Genomic DNA, 15,308 nt, shown 5'->3' with positions numbered 1-15,308 from the left:
ATAATGCTACTTGTGATCCAACCATATTGAATTCCAGATAACATCAATCATACATAGCACTTCTAGATGTTATTAATGAGAAAAACAAATGAACCATCCACTTAAAAGTCTCTAAGGAACAATAGTAGGAAGTGAATGTTTGAACTCCACTTGTACTATTACTTTCAATCCACAAGTTTAACTACTTTTCTTAAATGAGCTATTTCAATATCATTCAAATAGAAAAAGCTTAACTTCAAAAGTTGTGTGCCTGCCAAGAGAAACAGAGAAACAATCTATCATAATAGCTCTATTATCACAAAAAAATTCATCTCTTATACCATTATTACAGTTTTAAAAGCGCACCAGATTATAGTTATACCATATGTCAAAGGCAGTAAGTAAAATAGTTGCAACCAAGATAACTCTAGCTTGATCACTCTCATTCATACGAATCAATCCTTCTATGTTTGAGCACCAAGGAATAGCATAGAAATAGACCTACGCCCATGTATTGAAAATACGTTTAACACTATCCTCAAGTTATTGTACATAAATCAAATATAATAAATTCTTAGACCCCATAATGATTAAAGGAAGACATCTGGCGAAATTAATCTAAGTCATATCCAAGAGCATGTAGAAGTTGAGTTAACTTGGAACGACCTTTCTAATATTTCCCCTCCTTTGGATTTTCTTTTCCACATTGGTGGCTTGATGTACCAAATGAACCAAGAAGTGGTAGTCTTGTAACTCTAATACATCTTTAATTTCTCTATGGAGAGGATCTATGAATCTAGCCATGATGATCTCCATGCCTTCTACTATTTCTACCTTGATCATGGTAGACTTGTAAGGTGATTTGTGGTTTGTTTATTTGTCTTCTTCTACCTTTGCATACAATTTAGCATGTCTAGGAGAAATAGGAGAACTATCTTGGCTAGACATGTTCCTACACAAGATGTTATCATAAAACAAACACTTTATAAGAAAAACGTTAGTAGAAAACTATCAAAAAAAGAAAAAGCCACCAAATGGTCTCGGCTATTGAAACAAACTTAATCACTATCTCTCACATATCCTTTCAACAAAAAGTTCTTAAAAAAAAATTAGGATCACTCAATCTTTCAAAGCTGCTAATCAATAATCTAAGTAATTTATTCAAGTGCAAGTTGAAACGAAGTTCCAAATGCACTCAGAAATCCGAGAATATTGTGACAACTTTGAGACAAAACTACAAACACTTAAGAAGGACAAGCCCAAAAGGTATATGTTAGGATAATTAAAGAAGAAATTAGTTAACATAGTTAGAATATCCATGATTTAGTTTGTTGAGATGTTAGATATAAATAAGAAAGGAAAGGAAAGGGGAAGAGAGAGGTAAATTTTTTTTTTTAGATTGAGCATTAGCTCTTTGTGAAAAGGAAGACTTTGAAGGAGAGAGTGCACTCCTATCTTTTGTTATTTTCATTCTAATAAACCAAAAATAGAAAAGAGAAAGAAAAGAAAGGTTTTTTATTAATGGAAGAAAAAGAAAAAAGAGAGACAAAAAGAAGATTACCTAAGAATTAAGAAGATTACTAAAGTAATGGTAAAATAAAATCAAGATGTTGGAATTAATTTGCCAAACCAATTATCATTATTTTGTATGAAAGAGATGCGTGAATTCATAACACTTTTTAGTTCATACATCATTCCGTCATTATTGTTTAGTTTTGACTTAAAGAAAATTGCTTTCAATTTTGATGTGCCCTTGTAATAAAAAAATTAAACACAATATCAAGAGTTGGCCTACAAAATGTTTGAACACTTAATCTCTATGTTTGGAGTTCAATGATTAAATTCAATTCAAGAATAATTTCAAGAAGAAAATGAACCAAAACTAAATCAAGTAATACAATAAATCATATGCAAGAAAACTTAATAAACATAAGACTAAAAATCAAAGAAGGGGACAAACTATTGGCAACCTAAGATTAATGAATGTCATTATATCTAAAATCTCATATGCATAAATTACATTAATAAAGATTAACCAAGAAAAGATGAACACACAAACCAAGATTGATTCTCTTATTAGTGATGGAAATTACCAACTAAAAGATGTGACTGATTTAGTGGACAATCTGCACAATAACAAGAGTTTTGATCACAAAAATCACAACTAGACATAGAATTACCAACAAAGTTTGTGTCAAGTTTAGAGATCAAAATGTAGCTTTCAACAACGATTAGTTTAATCAACGTGTAATCATTCAAAACTTGTTCCATGGCTATGCACACTTCAAGACCAAAACAAAAACATAATGTTCACGAGATTATGCATCTAAGTTTTCTATAAAATTTTACAATACAAAGAAGAACCTAGGTTGATTCTCAAAGGATACATATCTATAGCATCAATATTTTATATTCTTCTTATACAAATTAATTTAGAGGTTTTAAGAGCCTAACAAAATTGAAAATACAATAATTAAGGAAATTTAACAATTCAAAATTCAACAAATTATTGAAAATGAAATTCAAAAATTGAAAGGTCAATTTCCAGATTCAAGATTTATGTAATTTCTATTATCATAGATTTTTAAAGATTCAAATCCAATAACAAACAATTAACTGGATCAATTAGTGAATTCAAGTCATCAAATCAGAAATACAAATCACATCAAAATATCATTTAGTCTAATGTGCATCTAATTATCAAATCAATATTTAATCTTGTTGGACTTGAAGGATGAAATCAAGCCAAGTTTCTTAGAAAAGTAAGTGAAACTGGTTTTAATATCATGTTAATCAAGATGGCGATGAAGATGTATTATTTGTTAAGGTTTTCATTGCATATGTGTGACTCTTACTGTTAGGTTTCTTGATAAAAGAAACATGTTTCAATCTTGGGTTGTTCTGAACTAAAACACTGAAGGTAAGTCTCCAAGGTTCTATTTAACACCTTTATTTGGCCATCCGATTTTAGGTGATAAGTTATGTTCATATTGAGTTTTGTGCCCTGCAGCCGGAATATTTATTTCCAAAAAAGGCTTAGACTTTGTTCACTTTGAGGAGATGATTTGGGGGAGAGTGATTGGATAAATTTGAGGATAAATTTTTTGTTGTTTATTTGAGTGGATTTGGAGGTAAGTAAAAGTGGATTTGGAAGTAAAGTTTGTGAGAATTAGTGTAGGATTTGATTTATGTGACAGATAAAAAATTTGTTTAATTGGTATAAATTAAAGTTTACCAAAATACCTCTAGTTATTAAAGTAATATAAAATGATAATTGTTAATGTTATATTTAATTGTAAAAATGTTTATAAAGAGTAAAAAATTAATCGTTAATTATTATAATTAATTTTAAAAATGTATAAAAATTATAATTTAGTAAAATGAAATTATTTTAAATTTAATATTTTTTGTAATATAATTATCAATCTATGCATCCTCGTAATATAATTATCAATCTATGCATCCTCATCTCCACCTTCATTGACCTTGCTCTCTTTGCTCGCTCCTGCGAACTCAACCTCATTTCTATCGACCCCATTCTTGCAGCCTTCATCATTACTCTCTTTACCAACTCCCCTTGCAGCCAACTCCACACGGTCACAACCCGCATAGCGGGTCAACCTGGAACAGAACAACCTCTCTGCAATCGCATCCCTCTTCACTCTAAACTCCTTCGAACAATCCGTAGCCGCCATGATTATGGCGTTTTCAATTATCTCAAAAATATCTGAATTCGCAGACACAAAGTAGTCCCTCCACTCATCAACTGACCAAGACTTCATCCTCACATATCCAAAACTTGAACACGAAATCGACAGCTCAAATTTCGCTTCTCATCAATGTGATCGTCAGTCGGATACTGCCGCCTCGATCCCTATGACAGTAGTAGTGTTGTTGTTGCACCGAGGAAATAGAGATAGAGAGAGAAAATAAAAATAATGCATGCTTAGGAAAGTGGTTGTGGAGAGGAAAAACCAGTTGTGTTGAGAGAGAAAGAAAGGATATAAAGGGTGTGTTCTGTATCGTTGTGGTCTTTTTTGGATGGTTTACCAGTTCTCTTTGCACACGAGATGCGCCATGTTTCATTGTCGGCGTAAGGAACTCGTCCATGAGTGCGACCATGAAACTAGACAGCATTGTGGTGGTGTTTCATTAAGCAGGTGCAGGACGAGGAAGGGGAGGGAGCTACACCAGGTGCGGAACCGGATACGCATGTGATGCATCACCAAAGGGAATCGAATACCCAATCCTGGAACCGAATACACTAGCATTCAATTTCCCTTATTGAAGGGGAACCAAATACTCATCTTCTGTAACCAAATACACCATGCTAAAATTAATTTCATTCTTCCTCTTCAACCACTGTTGTCTTCGTCTTCACACATCATTCTTCATGTACATGTTATTTTATACATGGTATTTCATAAATGAAGGAGGACAAACATGACATTTTAATTAAAATCATCGCAAATCTTAGCACTTGAGGGAAGATTTGAAAACCCATGTATCTTGCAAATCCCTCCAATTCCATCGTCTCAAATCACGGGAAACGAACACGAATTTATTCACAAATCAATCGTCGCTATTTCTCTTGAACAGTGTTATCCACCAAAGTGAACATAGAGTTAGGAAAGTTGGGTCCCTATCACTAACTAGTGATGAAGGAATGCCATGGAGCTTGACTATCTCTTTCATAAAATCTTCGCAATAGCTTTAGCAGAATATGGATGTTTGATAGGAATAAAGTGTCCATATTTTCTTATCTTTTCCAATACCACAAAGATATCATTATATAGCCTATGGCATAGGTAAAGGCTATAATAACCCTTGTGGGGAAGATGCAAGATATTTTTGTTGTTGGCATATCATACATGTTGTCACGAACTCAATCACAACCTTCTTCATACCTACCCAATACAAGGATTGGGCTAGTTTTTGTATGTGTGGAACACCTGATATGATCATAGATAGGGCAAGAATGAAGAGTTTTCAAAGTGATAAGAAGCATTAAAAGAATTAGCATATGTTTTCTTAGGCTTGTATTTTGTCTATTCTAGTTTCTAGTTTCTTTCTCTTTGTTTGGTTGTAAAGAAGCTTATATATCTTCTTTTCTTTAAGGTTCAAGCAATGTGGGACTTCACATAACTTGGACTTAAAAGAAAGAAGAATAAATAAGTCTCTTCTCCTTTTAGTTGCTTGTATTACAAGTTAGCTCATGTATAGTTTTAGTTTTGATCTTTAGACTAGTTAGGTAGCTTATATACCCTTAGAAGGTTGTAGAATTAAGAAATGTGGGACTTAGTTAGGTAGCTTATATCCAGACTTGAAGGCCTCCAAGTCCCACATCCTTTAGTTTCCTCCATCTACTTCATCTCCTACTGCTATATAAGCAACATAAGGTCTCCTTTGTACATGCACCTTGAACAACTTCAAATTTGAATATAAATAGTGTTTTGCATTCAATTGCATTACTTCTTTGAGATAGAATTTTGTCTCTTAGTCTAATTTTGGATCTTATCTTTTGAAGAACAAGTGGCGATCCTCCTTGACATTTATCTTGGATCCTTTCAAGTGGCATGCCTTCCCATTCATAAGTTTCCTCTCCTTTCTCTCGTACATTTTGTCTTTTAATTCCATTTCTTAATTGTTCTTTTTTAGTTCTTAGGCTTATTTCTATCTAGGCATGTTGTTCCATATCATGTGGTATCTAAAGCCTTAAGTTTGGTCATTTTTAAGGAAGCATGCTAGGTAGAAAGCCTTTTTCTTTGGTTCGTCAACACTCACAATTTTCGCTCAGCCTAGACGTGAACTTTGCATCCAGCTTCTTTGTGTGATATCTTGTGCATTTCAACTCCGATTTGAGTAAAATGTTTTTCTATAGTTTCATTTACATGTTAGGAACAATATCAAGTCCTTATTTCAGTTTAATTCCATCATTTACTATGTTCAATTGGTGATACTTCATTCCATACTCCATTGTTTGCTTATTGTTTGGGTTATTCCTAATCTATTTATTGTATTTCCTTGTTGTTTTGTGTGTTTGTTGGCTGGAGTTTGGCTTCTGGATGTTATTCCTCATCAAGAACACCTCAAGAGTGATGTAAAGACTCCAATTAAGTGCCTAGAAGTGGTCCAAAAGCTATTGTTCAGATGCTACAAACAAAACCTTTCAATACAAGAAACAAGCACCTCTTGGAAGTCTTCAACAAGTAGGCTTCTAATTCTTTTTGTTTGCCTTCCAGCTATGATTTATTGTCTTGGCTGGTCTGTTTGCAGTCCTTATTGACTGTTTAACCTATGATTTGAGTCATGTGATTCTTCTACCTTTTCCTTCAAGGTTGCCACAACCTCCTTTTAGGATGCCTCAATTACCCATTCATCAAGCCACTTCAACCTCCTATTCTTCATGCTTCTATGCCTTCATCATTTTCATCAAGGGGTCTTTATTAACTTGCTTGAAGGAGCTTCCAACACAAGCATTTTAATCACTTCTGGCTCATCTCTGGACAACATGTCTAGACTATTTAACTCAATTGAGCTAAACACCAAGTGTTTTAATTTTCTTCAGAATGTAAAACACAATTAGTGTTATGAGTAAATACATATTGATAACTCTTAAAGAGAGGATAGAAACAATACAAAGAAATATGAAAATTTGCTAAGGATTTTCTTTCCTTGAAAATATTAGCTTCAGACAATGTATGAGCATAGTAAGCTTGTTTGAGCATTCACAAGTTATCTATGTTCTCCTTCTTATCTTTTCTTCGAGCTTCTGTCTATTTATAGCTTTTCTTGAAGATGACCGTTAGACAGAGATATTCATTTCATGTAGAGCAGGTAGCCTTTAGGTGAGAAGTCAAACTCATGTCTACTTTGTAGAGATACAATGTTTTGTCATAGCCTTTATCAAAACATAGCTTGTACGATGTGATAGAGTAGAAGGTTTCATGGGAAACATTTTCAGAATGTTCTTCATATCTCTCAATGTCTTTTTCTTAGATGTAGTGATTCTGATCATATCTTTTTGCTTCAATGTCTGCACAAATATCAAGAACAACGTATACAAACATCAAAGCACTTTATCGTACATGCATTAAATATTCTTAACGTTGATAAGCGTTAGGTCGTATTATGTGTTCAAAATATTTTAACATTTGTCATATCATTAATAAATGCATCGTTTGGTAAAATATACAACAAATATGGTCATCAAATGGTATAAACATTAGATTATTTTTCGAAAGCTATTTTAAAATATGCAACGTTTGGTGGTCATATGTTAGATGGTGCATTTCATAAGACGCTTACTTGAGTTAACACTATTTTGAATACATTTAAGCTTCAACGTTATCATGAGATAGAAACTTTTATTCATAAAACGCTAGTTTGTAAAACGTTATTTGTTTAGGCGTTTAGATGTTGTTGTTTGTTGCTCATATCGTCTATTAGATTAACTATGAGAGACGTTTTCTTTTCATAGATGTTGCATAAAGCTTTGTCCATCAAACAATATAGTTTGGAAAACGTTGTTATAAGCTTGATTTCTTCTATAAAGGATATTCCAAAATATTTTTCTTTTAGACCTTATTTATTTAAAACAGACTTTCATTAAAAGAGATATTTTGTTTAATGCTTTTATTAAACTTCAAACGTTGAGTTGCTTAGACGATCTAGTCTCTAGACGATCTTGTCTTAACAACTTCAATAAATAATTTTGATGATGATGATGATTCATGGAGAAGTGCTGAAGATTTAAAGAATGCTTGGATTCAAGAAATACATTGAAGACTTCAGAATTTAGTTGTTAAAGTATTGCAATTTGTGTATTTTATTTAAAATCAGTAGACCAAGAGTCAATAGATAGAACCGAAAAGCAGTTAGGAAAGTTTTATTTTTCATAAAAATCTCCTAAGATAATCAATTGTCATAATGATAATCGATTATCACAGATCATTTTAGATTTTCCCAAAAGTCCCTTGAATAATCGATTACCACTTATGACAATTGATTATCACAGAGAGAAAATAATTTTTGAAATAGTTTCTGAAATAATTGATTATCACTTCTGGTAATCGATTATCAATGATAGTTGTTTTCAGTTTTCTGACTTAATTTTTAAATAATGGTTAAGGGTCTATATATAGTTTCTTTAAAGCTAATTTAAAAAAAAAATTTCATTTAGAAGTTTAAGAGTTGTGTGGTAGAGAAACTCAAGTGTTTGTGAAAAGGGGCTTTGGGAAACCTAGTGTGGGTAAAGCGAGAACTTTCACTACATATGTCTTATGATTGAGTGTTGTTGTTGTTGATAGGACGGATGTTCATCCTCTGTGTGTCAAAGGAGGTGTTGTCCATCCTTTGTGTGTAGAAGGAGTTGTTTTTTATCCTTAACTTTATTCTCTATGATTGTAAGTTCTTGTTTTCTATCCTTAACTTTATCGAGATTAACAACTGGACATAAGATCTTTTGATCGTATAAAAATCACCTATGCAAGTTTTTCTCCCTTATACTCCTTTATTTACTTGTTCTTATTTAAAGTAATTTTTTTTGTTCCGTGAAGTTAATTTTTAAAAAGGAAAGTCCTTCTAAAAAGTATATATTTTTAACCTAAAACCAATTCATCCCTCTCTTTATTATTGTCTGAACGCTAAACATTCCACTGCACAATATTAATCGTATTGTTCAAAATTGTTAGACTATGTAAGAAAGGTGTAAAAACAAAATAACAATAATAATTAAGACCTCACCAGCTCAATTTCTTTTTTGTGATTGGCAAAGAAACTCTAAGAAAAGACTGAATGCAAATCAATTTATCAGACAACCAACAAGTAATTAATGCAACTTCAATAATTGTTTTAAACTCTAATTTTCTTTTTGCTTTTAGACCATTTCTTTTCCTTTTCTTTTTATTTGGATCCACTAATTTTAAAAAAAAAAATTGCAATTCAAACACCCAAACTCATGTAAAACAATGTGATTACACTTACATTAATTATTTGGACAGAATACACACAAAAAATATAATTTCTATGAATTAAATGCAGAAATTCTCAATTTAAAATGAAAAAAGACAACGAACAAATAATATACCAAAATGATATTTAAGAATTTTAAAATAAGAATTTAAAACACAATATTCAAACATTTTGGGTTTTCTTCCTATGATAGAAAAATAAGATAAAACATTCAAGAATTTTAAGATTTTCTTTATATGATAAAAAAAATTAGATATAAAGATAAGATCAAATATTCAAGAATTTTAGAGTTTTCTTAATATGATAGATAATAAAACATAAGATAGGATTAAACATTAAAGAATTTTAAGATTTTCTTCATATAATTAAAAGATAAAATAGAATAAGAAATTTAAATGAGAATCTTGCTCTACATACCAAAATGATACAATCCAATGATCCATCCAATTCAAGAAAGGTTAGTATGTCAAATTAAACAGGAATAAAATAATGTCACAATCTAACATATTAATAAGTTAAAAAAAACACTACAAAAATGTTAATCTTTAATAAAATGTTAATCTTTAATAAGATATTAATCTTTAATAAGAACGAATATTCTAAAACAAGAACCAAAATAATCCTCTTTGATAAATATCAAATTCAATATATGAATAAAAGTGTCTGCACATAAGTTTTGGTCTCCATATTGTAAAGATCATAAAAGTTTAGAAAATCCTAAAAGAAAGCCCAAACCCAAACCATAAGATAAAAACTAAAAAATTTAAAGAAATTTACAAATATTTTATGTCTAAAACTATGATATAATTATACTCCAAGATGTTCCTACCTTCATTTTCTTTAAATGTCAGACTCCTTAAATTCTTCTTGTACAGAGTCAAGAAATAATCCTCTATCACCACAAAAGAAAAAATATTTAGAACATTTTTATAACCAATTTTATGCATCAGTAGTTGGATCTGTTTAATTTTCAAAGTTAAACTACTTTTTCAAAGTAAAAATCAATTATTAATTTATGATATATCACTAACTATTGTAACATATTGTCGATATATGACAGTTTTGGTTTGATTAAAACCATTTGTCATATATGGTTTTTTTGAAAACATTCGCACGTAACTTCTTTAAAATTTCCCAATTTTTATAAATTAATTTTAACTAGTGGAGAAGTCCATATCATTTTCTCTTGATATTTTTCTTCCTTATAAGCTTTCATGGAGAAAATAGTCCAAAGAGACCCTAACCCTTCTACTAACTCGTTAAAATAACAGTTAACAATCTGATCAACTCCTTGCAAATGAGTCTCAGCTTGCTAATCACAGAGCCTCTATGATACAGCTTTATCACTTGATTTACAGCAAAATACTTTCCATGATCTTCAACTTTATACCTAGGTTCCACCCTGCAGCATGAAAAAATTTGGAGCTTCAACTATTTCTATACACTAGTTTATTGACTATTTTTAGACTTAATGGTAGAAAACTGGTTTTCTAATGAATTCTCATATAATGCAGATTTAAATTCTTAACATACAGTAATCAAATGACAACATCAAAGCAGCAACTTTTTCCTATATAACATGTTGGCATGCAAACTGAAGTGTCCCACAGAGTAATGTAGGACTGGGAACCATCTTTTCCATCACCATCATTAACAACGTTATTCAAATTAGGCTCACCCTGTAATGTTGAAACTCCACACCAAACCAATTAATTTATTATTTACAAAATCATGAATTTGATTTCTCTCATGTTGGTATATAACATGACATGGTCAAGTTAAAAGACATGATGCAAAAAGCAAAATTAATTAAACCCACAAATAAAGCCAAGTAATGCTAGAATTGCTTTGTTGCTCTCTCGTTAGGACAAACACCATCAAAAAGGGATCCTAATTCAACAAATTCAACCCTAGTTATCCTTTAAACCTTAGTTATCTTGAATGTAGTTCTTTAAAAACTTTTAGTGCTCAAGTTACAAAGTCAACCTTAGTTATCCTTAGAACAAAGATATGCATTAAATGTCAACAATCCAAACAACAGATAAATACTTTAATAAGTATATAGAATTGTATGTGTTCTGAATGTATTATGTGTCTAATGCAGACCACATAGAATGTATTTATAGTATAATGCAAAATCTATTATAATAAAAACACCAAATAATAAGGAATCAATCATCCTAATTTCTTAGATTATGTAACGGTTAATTCCCTACAAATACGTAACAGCTTATTACATTCTAACAAAGTATATCTAAGCTTTGTCCAAACATAAACACTTCAAAATCTCCACAACAACTCTATTCAGAGAACATCATCAAAAACACCTCAAAAAATGCATCTAAATGTTGCTTAAATAAAAACACCCTAAATTCACCTCAAAATTAAAATAACAAAAAACACATTAAAAACCACTTATATGTTTGTTTAGTCCTGAAGAAAACACCCCAAATTCACTTCAAAATATTGACTAAAACCCTGATAAGTCATAGGAGAACATCTCTAAAAACTGTTTGTCTGTCCTAAATAAAACACCCCAAATTCACTTTAAATCATGACTAAAACCCTGATTGGTCATAGGAGAACATCTCTAAAAATTGTGTCTAGTTTTGCTCTTTGAGTTATGATCTTTACCTTCTTCCAATCCTCAAGTTTGACAATATCAGTGGGAGTATCTCAATGCAAATTTAAAGCTTACGAAGAAAATCCTAATATATAAGAAGAGCACATTCCACATCCTAGTCTTGCAGAACCCTTATAATAAACTTGTACGTAATATAGAAAAATTAATTTATGTTTTTTTTTTACTTGTTTTTCTCTTTCAGAAATTCTCATGGAAAAAAAAAATCCAAACTATATCCAGATATGAAAAACTGGTAATAAAACCATGATATAATTGAGTACATATCCACAACTAATAATAATATATAGTTGGTTATGATAAAAAAAAAATATTTAGTGTTAAAAAATGGACTTTAAGTCTAACTCAACCCCACAAAACCGGCTTGTAAGGTAAGGTTTACATCCACATATATACTTTAAATTAACTTTATCTCTAGTCGATGTGGGAGTTCCAATATTTAGTATATATTTATAATCAATTATGTGCATTAGTAATTGTATTGTGACGAGTTTAATTTTAAAAGTTAAACTACCTTTTAAAAGTAAAAATCAATTATTAATTTAAGTGAGTAATGTAAGTCTCTGTTTAGCATTTATAATCAGAAAAAGGCAATAATGTCTTACCTCATATATTGCTCCACCTCCATTTTGCACTCCAATATCCAATTTATGATCATCTTGATCCCTTTCCTTGGAAGAACATTGCAAATAGAACAGAAGCGTCAAAAGAGAGTTTACAAACAATGTCTTGAAGCTTTTCTTTTTTCCCTTGAAAAGGCTAAAGCTCATACTTAGAAACAAACTAACATTATTAGTACTCTGATCAATGCCTTTTGTTGGCTCCTCCTCAACTTGCACACCCCCATGCTCCAAAGACACAGCTTTATCATCTGATTCGTAGGACTGGGAACCATCTTTTCCATCACCATCACTAACCAAGTTATTCAAATTAGGCTCACCCTACAATGTTGCAACTTCACACCAAACCAATTAATTTATGCACTTACAAAATCGTGAATTTGAATTCTCTCATGTTGGTAAATAACATGACATGGTCAAGTTAAAAGAGAAGATACAGAAATAAAAATTAATTAAACCCAAAATAATGCCAAATAATGATATAATTGGGACAAAAACTATCAAAAAAGGGATCCTAGTTCAACAAAATCATAAACAAATTCACAAATCATAAATGTAGTTCTTTAAACACTTTTAGTGCTAAAGCTACAAATTCCACCTTAGTTATCCTTATAACAAAGATCTGCATTAAATGACAACAAAAGTTATTAAATCAACAACAAAATATCTTAAAAGTACATCTAAGCTTTGTCCAAACAAAAACATTTCAAATTCACCTCAAAACCCTCACAAAAACTCTATTCAGAAAACATCATCAAAAACACCTTAAAAACGCATCTAAGCGTTGTGTAAATAAAAACACCCTAAAGTCACCTCAAAATTAAAACTCCAATAGAAGAATAACACATAACACGTTAAAAACGCCATCTATATTTAGTCCTGAATAAAACAACCCAAATTCACTTCAAAATCTTGATCAAAACCCTGAAAACATCTCTAAAAACTGTGTCTAAGTTTGTCCAAAATAAAAACACCCCAAATTCAAAATCTTGACTAAAACCCTGAGAGGTCATAGGAGGCAGAACATCTCCAAAAGCTGTGTCTAAGAGTGTCCTAAATAAAAACACCCCAAATTCACCTCAAAATCTTGACTAAAACCCTGATAGCTTATAGGAGGAAGAACATCCCTAAAAACTGTGTCTAAGTTTGTCCTACATAAAAACACCCCAAATTCACCTCAAATTTTTGACTAAAATCCTGATAGATCATAGGAGTAAGAACATCTCTACAAACTGTGTCTAAGTTTGTCCTAAATAAAAACACACCGAATTCACCCCAAAATCTTGACTAAAAACTTGATAGGTCTTAGGAGAACACGTCACTAAAAACACCTTAAAAACTGCTTCTATGTTTTGTCCTAAAGAAAATCTTGACCAAACTATTACCTCTGCCTCAGCAGGCGTACTCGTCTCCAGCCCAAGAGGCTGCCCTTTCATCACAATGGTAGGAAGCCGATCAGCATCCCAACCCAAAACCTTGCATAGTGCCATACCAAAGCCCCTGTGAACCCCTCTCTTCAACGTCCTCAAAATGGACATAGAATGCTGAATAAGCGCAACACAGTCCTTAAACCTCTTATGATTCTTCTTCCCAATTGCCCCGCACACCAAGCAGCAAAACTCTCCACTTTCAAAACACCTCTGGTAGTACCCTCTGAGTTCATCGTCCTCCAAGAACAATCCCACAAAGAACTCCCGAATCTCTTCCCATACCCCATCATCATCATCATCTTCATCATCACCGTCACCATCACCATCACAATCATCATCATTATCCCAATTAGAAAGAAACTCCTTCACAGCTTTGCACGCTTTCTGCTGCATTTGCACTGCCGCAAGCCTTTCCTTTTCTTGCTGAGGCACCTCAGACGAAGGGGCTGGACCGGTCTTTGGCTTGGCCCAACCGGTGGATGGATCCGGGTCGTGTCGAACAGGACATGGCCATTCCGGATCGGGTCGTGCGGAGTTATCCCTATCACGACCCTTTTGCTTCTTCTTCTTATTCTTCTTCTTCTTGAAAGAGGTGGATGGGACCCGGAGGGATGATCCGGTGCGGGCAGGTGCAGGATAGTGATGACGGAGATCGTGGCTCGTGTATTGGGGCTGAGGAAAGTGAGTAGCGGTGGTGGTGGTGGTTATGGGGGGTTGTGGAGGACCTTGGTGCCAGAGAGAGTGGAGGTAGATCACTTCGTCTCTTAGCTTCTCTACGTCGTAATAGGGATTCATCGTGTTCTTTTGGTTTGTAACTATTTGAAGAATGAGAATTTGAAATGATTTTTTCTTCAGAAAGTCCTGGTGATTGTGGTGTTAATCATCACAAAGTCAGTGTTTCAATTCTTCTACCCATGACGAGGGTTTCTTTCACTTGTTATTGGTAATGTTACAAAAGTTTTTCTTTTTCTAACTTATGACTCATGGGTTCATAACTTTTTATTTTCCACATTAGTTTTCAAATATTTTTTCTCTTGGGTAAATTAGTCTATTTATTGTTATATACATATTGTCAATAAATTCACTACAGACATCACTCTCATTACATAAATATTTTATTAAAAAAATAAAAAGATTCCATCTAATCCTAATAAAATTAGGTCATATAGATTAAAAACCTTATTACTAAAAAATTTTATAATTTACTTGAGGAAAATAATTTCATACTTTGAATTTTATATATTTAAGAAAAAACAAATTTATCATCATTTTAAAAATTTAGTATTAATTTTCTTTGACCTACCCCTATTAGGTATTTTTGTAGTTTAAACTCATTTATCATTCTCGTGAGTATTCGAATATTTTCTCTCAACGAGTATATTAGCCTATTTAGAAGTTATTTTACAAAACAAATATTCTTATACGTCAAAGGATTAGGAATTATCATTAAATTACTTTGAGTTGAATCTAATTGTTGAACTACTATTGACAGTGGGAGTGACATCCTCCAAAGAAGGCATACCAACAAAGGAATTAGATTCCTCTAGCACACAACTACCAAGATTCTTAACAAGATCCATTCACAACACAAATATTATCATGATTAACCATCATTGGCTGAGTCTGTGAGGTTGTACCACAGGCTTCGCCAGAAACTTCATCATA

General features: G+C 32.0%; 1 protein-coding gene across 7 annotated transcripts; it reads right to left on the bottom strand.

Moving 5' to 3' along the window:
* Positions 1 to 9,634: 9,634 nt before the first annotated feature.
* LOC108338872 (uncharacterized) lies at positions 9,635 to 14,595 on the bottom strand. Of its 7 annotated transcripts, none has more exons than XM_017575920.2 (4): positions 13,599 to 14,594; positions 12,382 to 12,534; positions 12,199 to 12,264; positions 9,638 to 9,844 (listed from the first exon to the last, which is right to left on the bottom strand). In XM_017575920.2, the coding sequence occupies exons 1-4, from the start codon at positions 14,436 to 14,438 to the stop codon at positions 9,830 to 9,832; spliced, it is 1,074 nt and encodes a 357-aa protein (XP_017431409.1). In that variant the 5' UTR covers positions 14,439 to 14,594; the 3' UTR covers positions 9,638 to 9,829. The 7 variants fall into 7 exon arrangements, with proteins under 7 accessions (XP_052733713.1, XP_017431409.1, XP_052733716.1 ...); XM_052877756.1 differs by lacking the exon at positions 9,638 to 9,844 and adding an exon at positions 10,073 to 10,354 and having other exon boundaries at positions 12,366 to 12,534; XM_017575921.2 differs by lacking the exon at positions 9,638 to 9,844 and adding an exon at positions 10,073 to 10,354.
* Positions 14,596 to 15,308: the final 713 nt, after the last annotated feature.

This window comes from Vigna angularis, chromosome 5, assembly GCF_016808095.1.
Source record: "Vigna angularis cultivar LongXiaoDou No.4 chromosome 5, ASM1680809v1, whole genome shotgun sequence".
Lineage (NCBI taxonomy): Eukaryota > Viridiplantae > Streptophyta > Magnoliopsida > Fabales > Fabaceae > Vigna > Vigna angularis.
Note: the sequence above shows the minus strand (reverse complement) of the source record. Positions and strands in the feature narration are given on the sequence as shown.

Excerpts from the sequence above, each read along its gene's own strand:
- LOC108338872 (XM_052877753.1), bottom strand. The coding sequence starts at position 14,438 with ATGAATCCCTATTACGACGTAGAGAAGCTAAGAGACGAAGTGATCTAC. Across the intron at positions 12,535-13,598 it reads GTACGCCTGCTGAGGCAGAG|GGTGAGCCTAATTTGAATAA; the intron begins GTAATAGTTTGG and ends GCAACATTGTAG.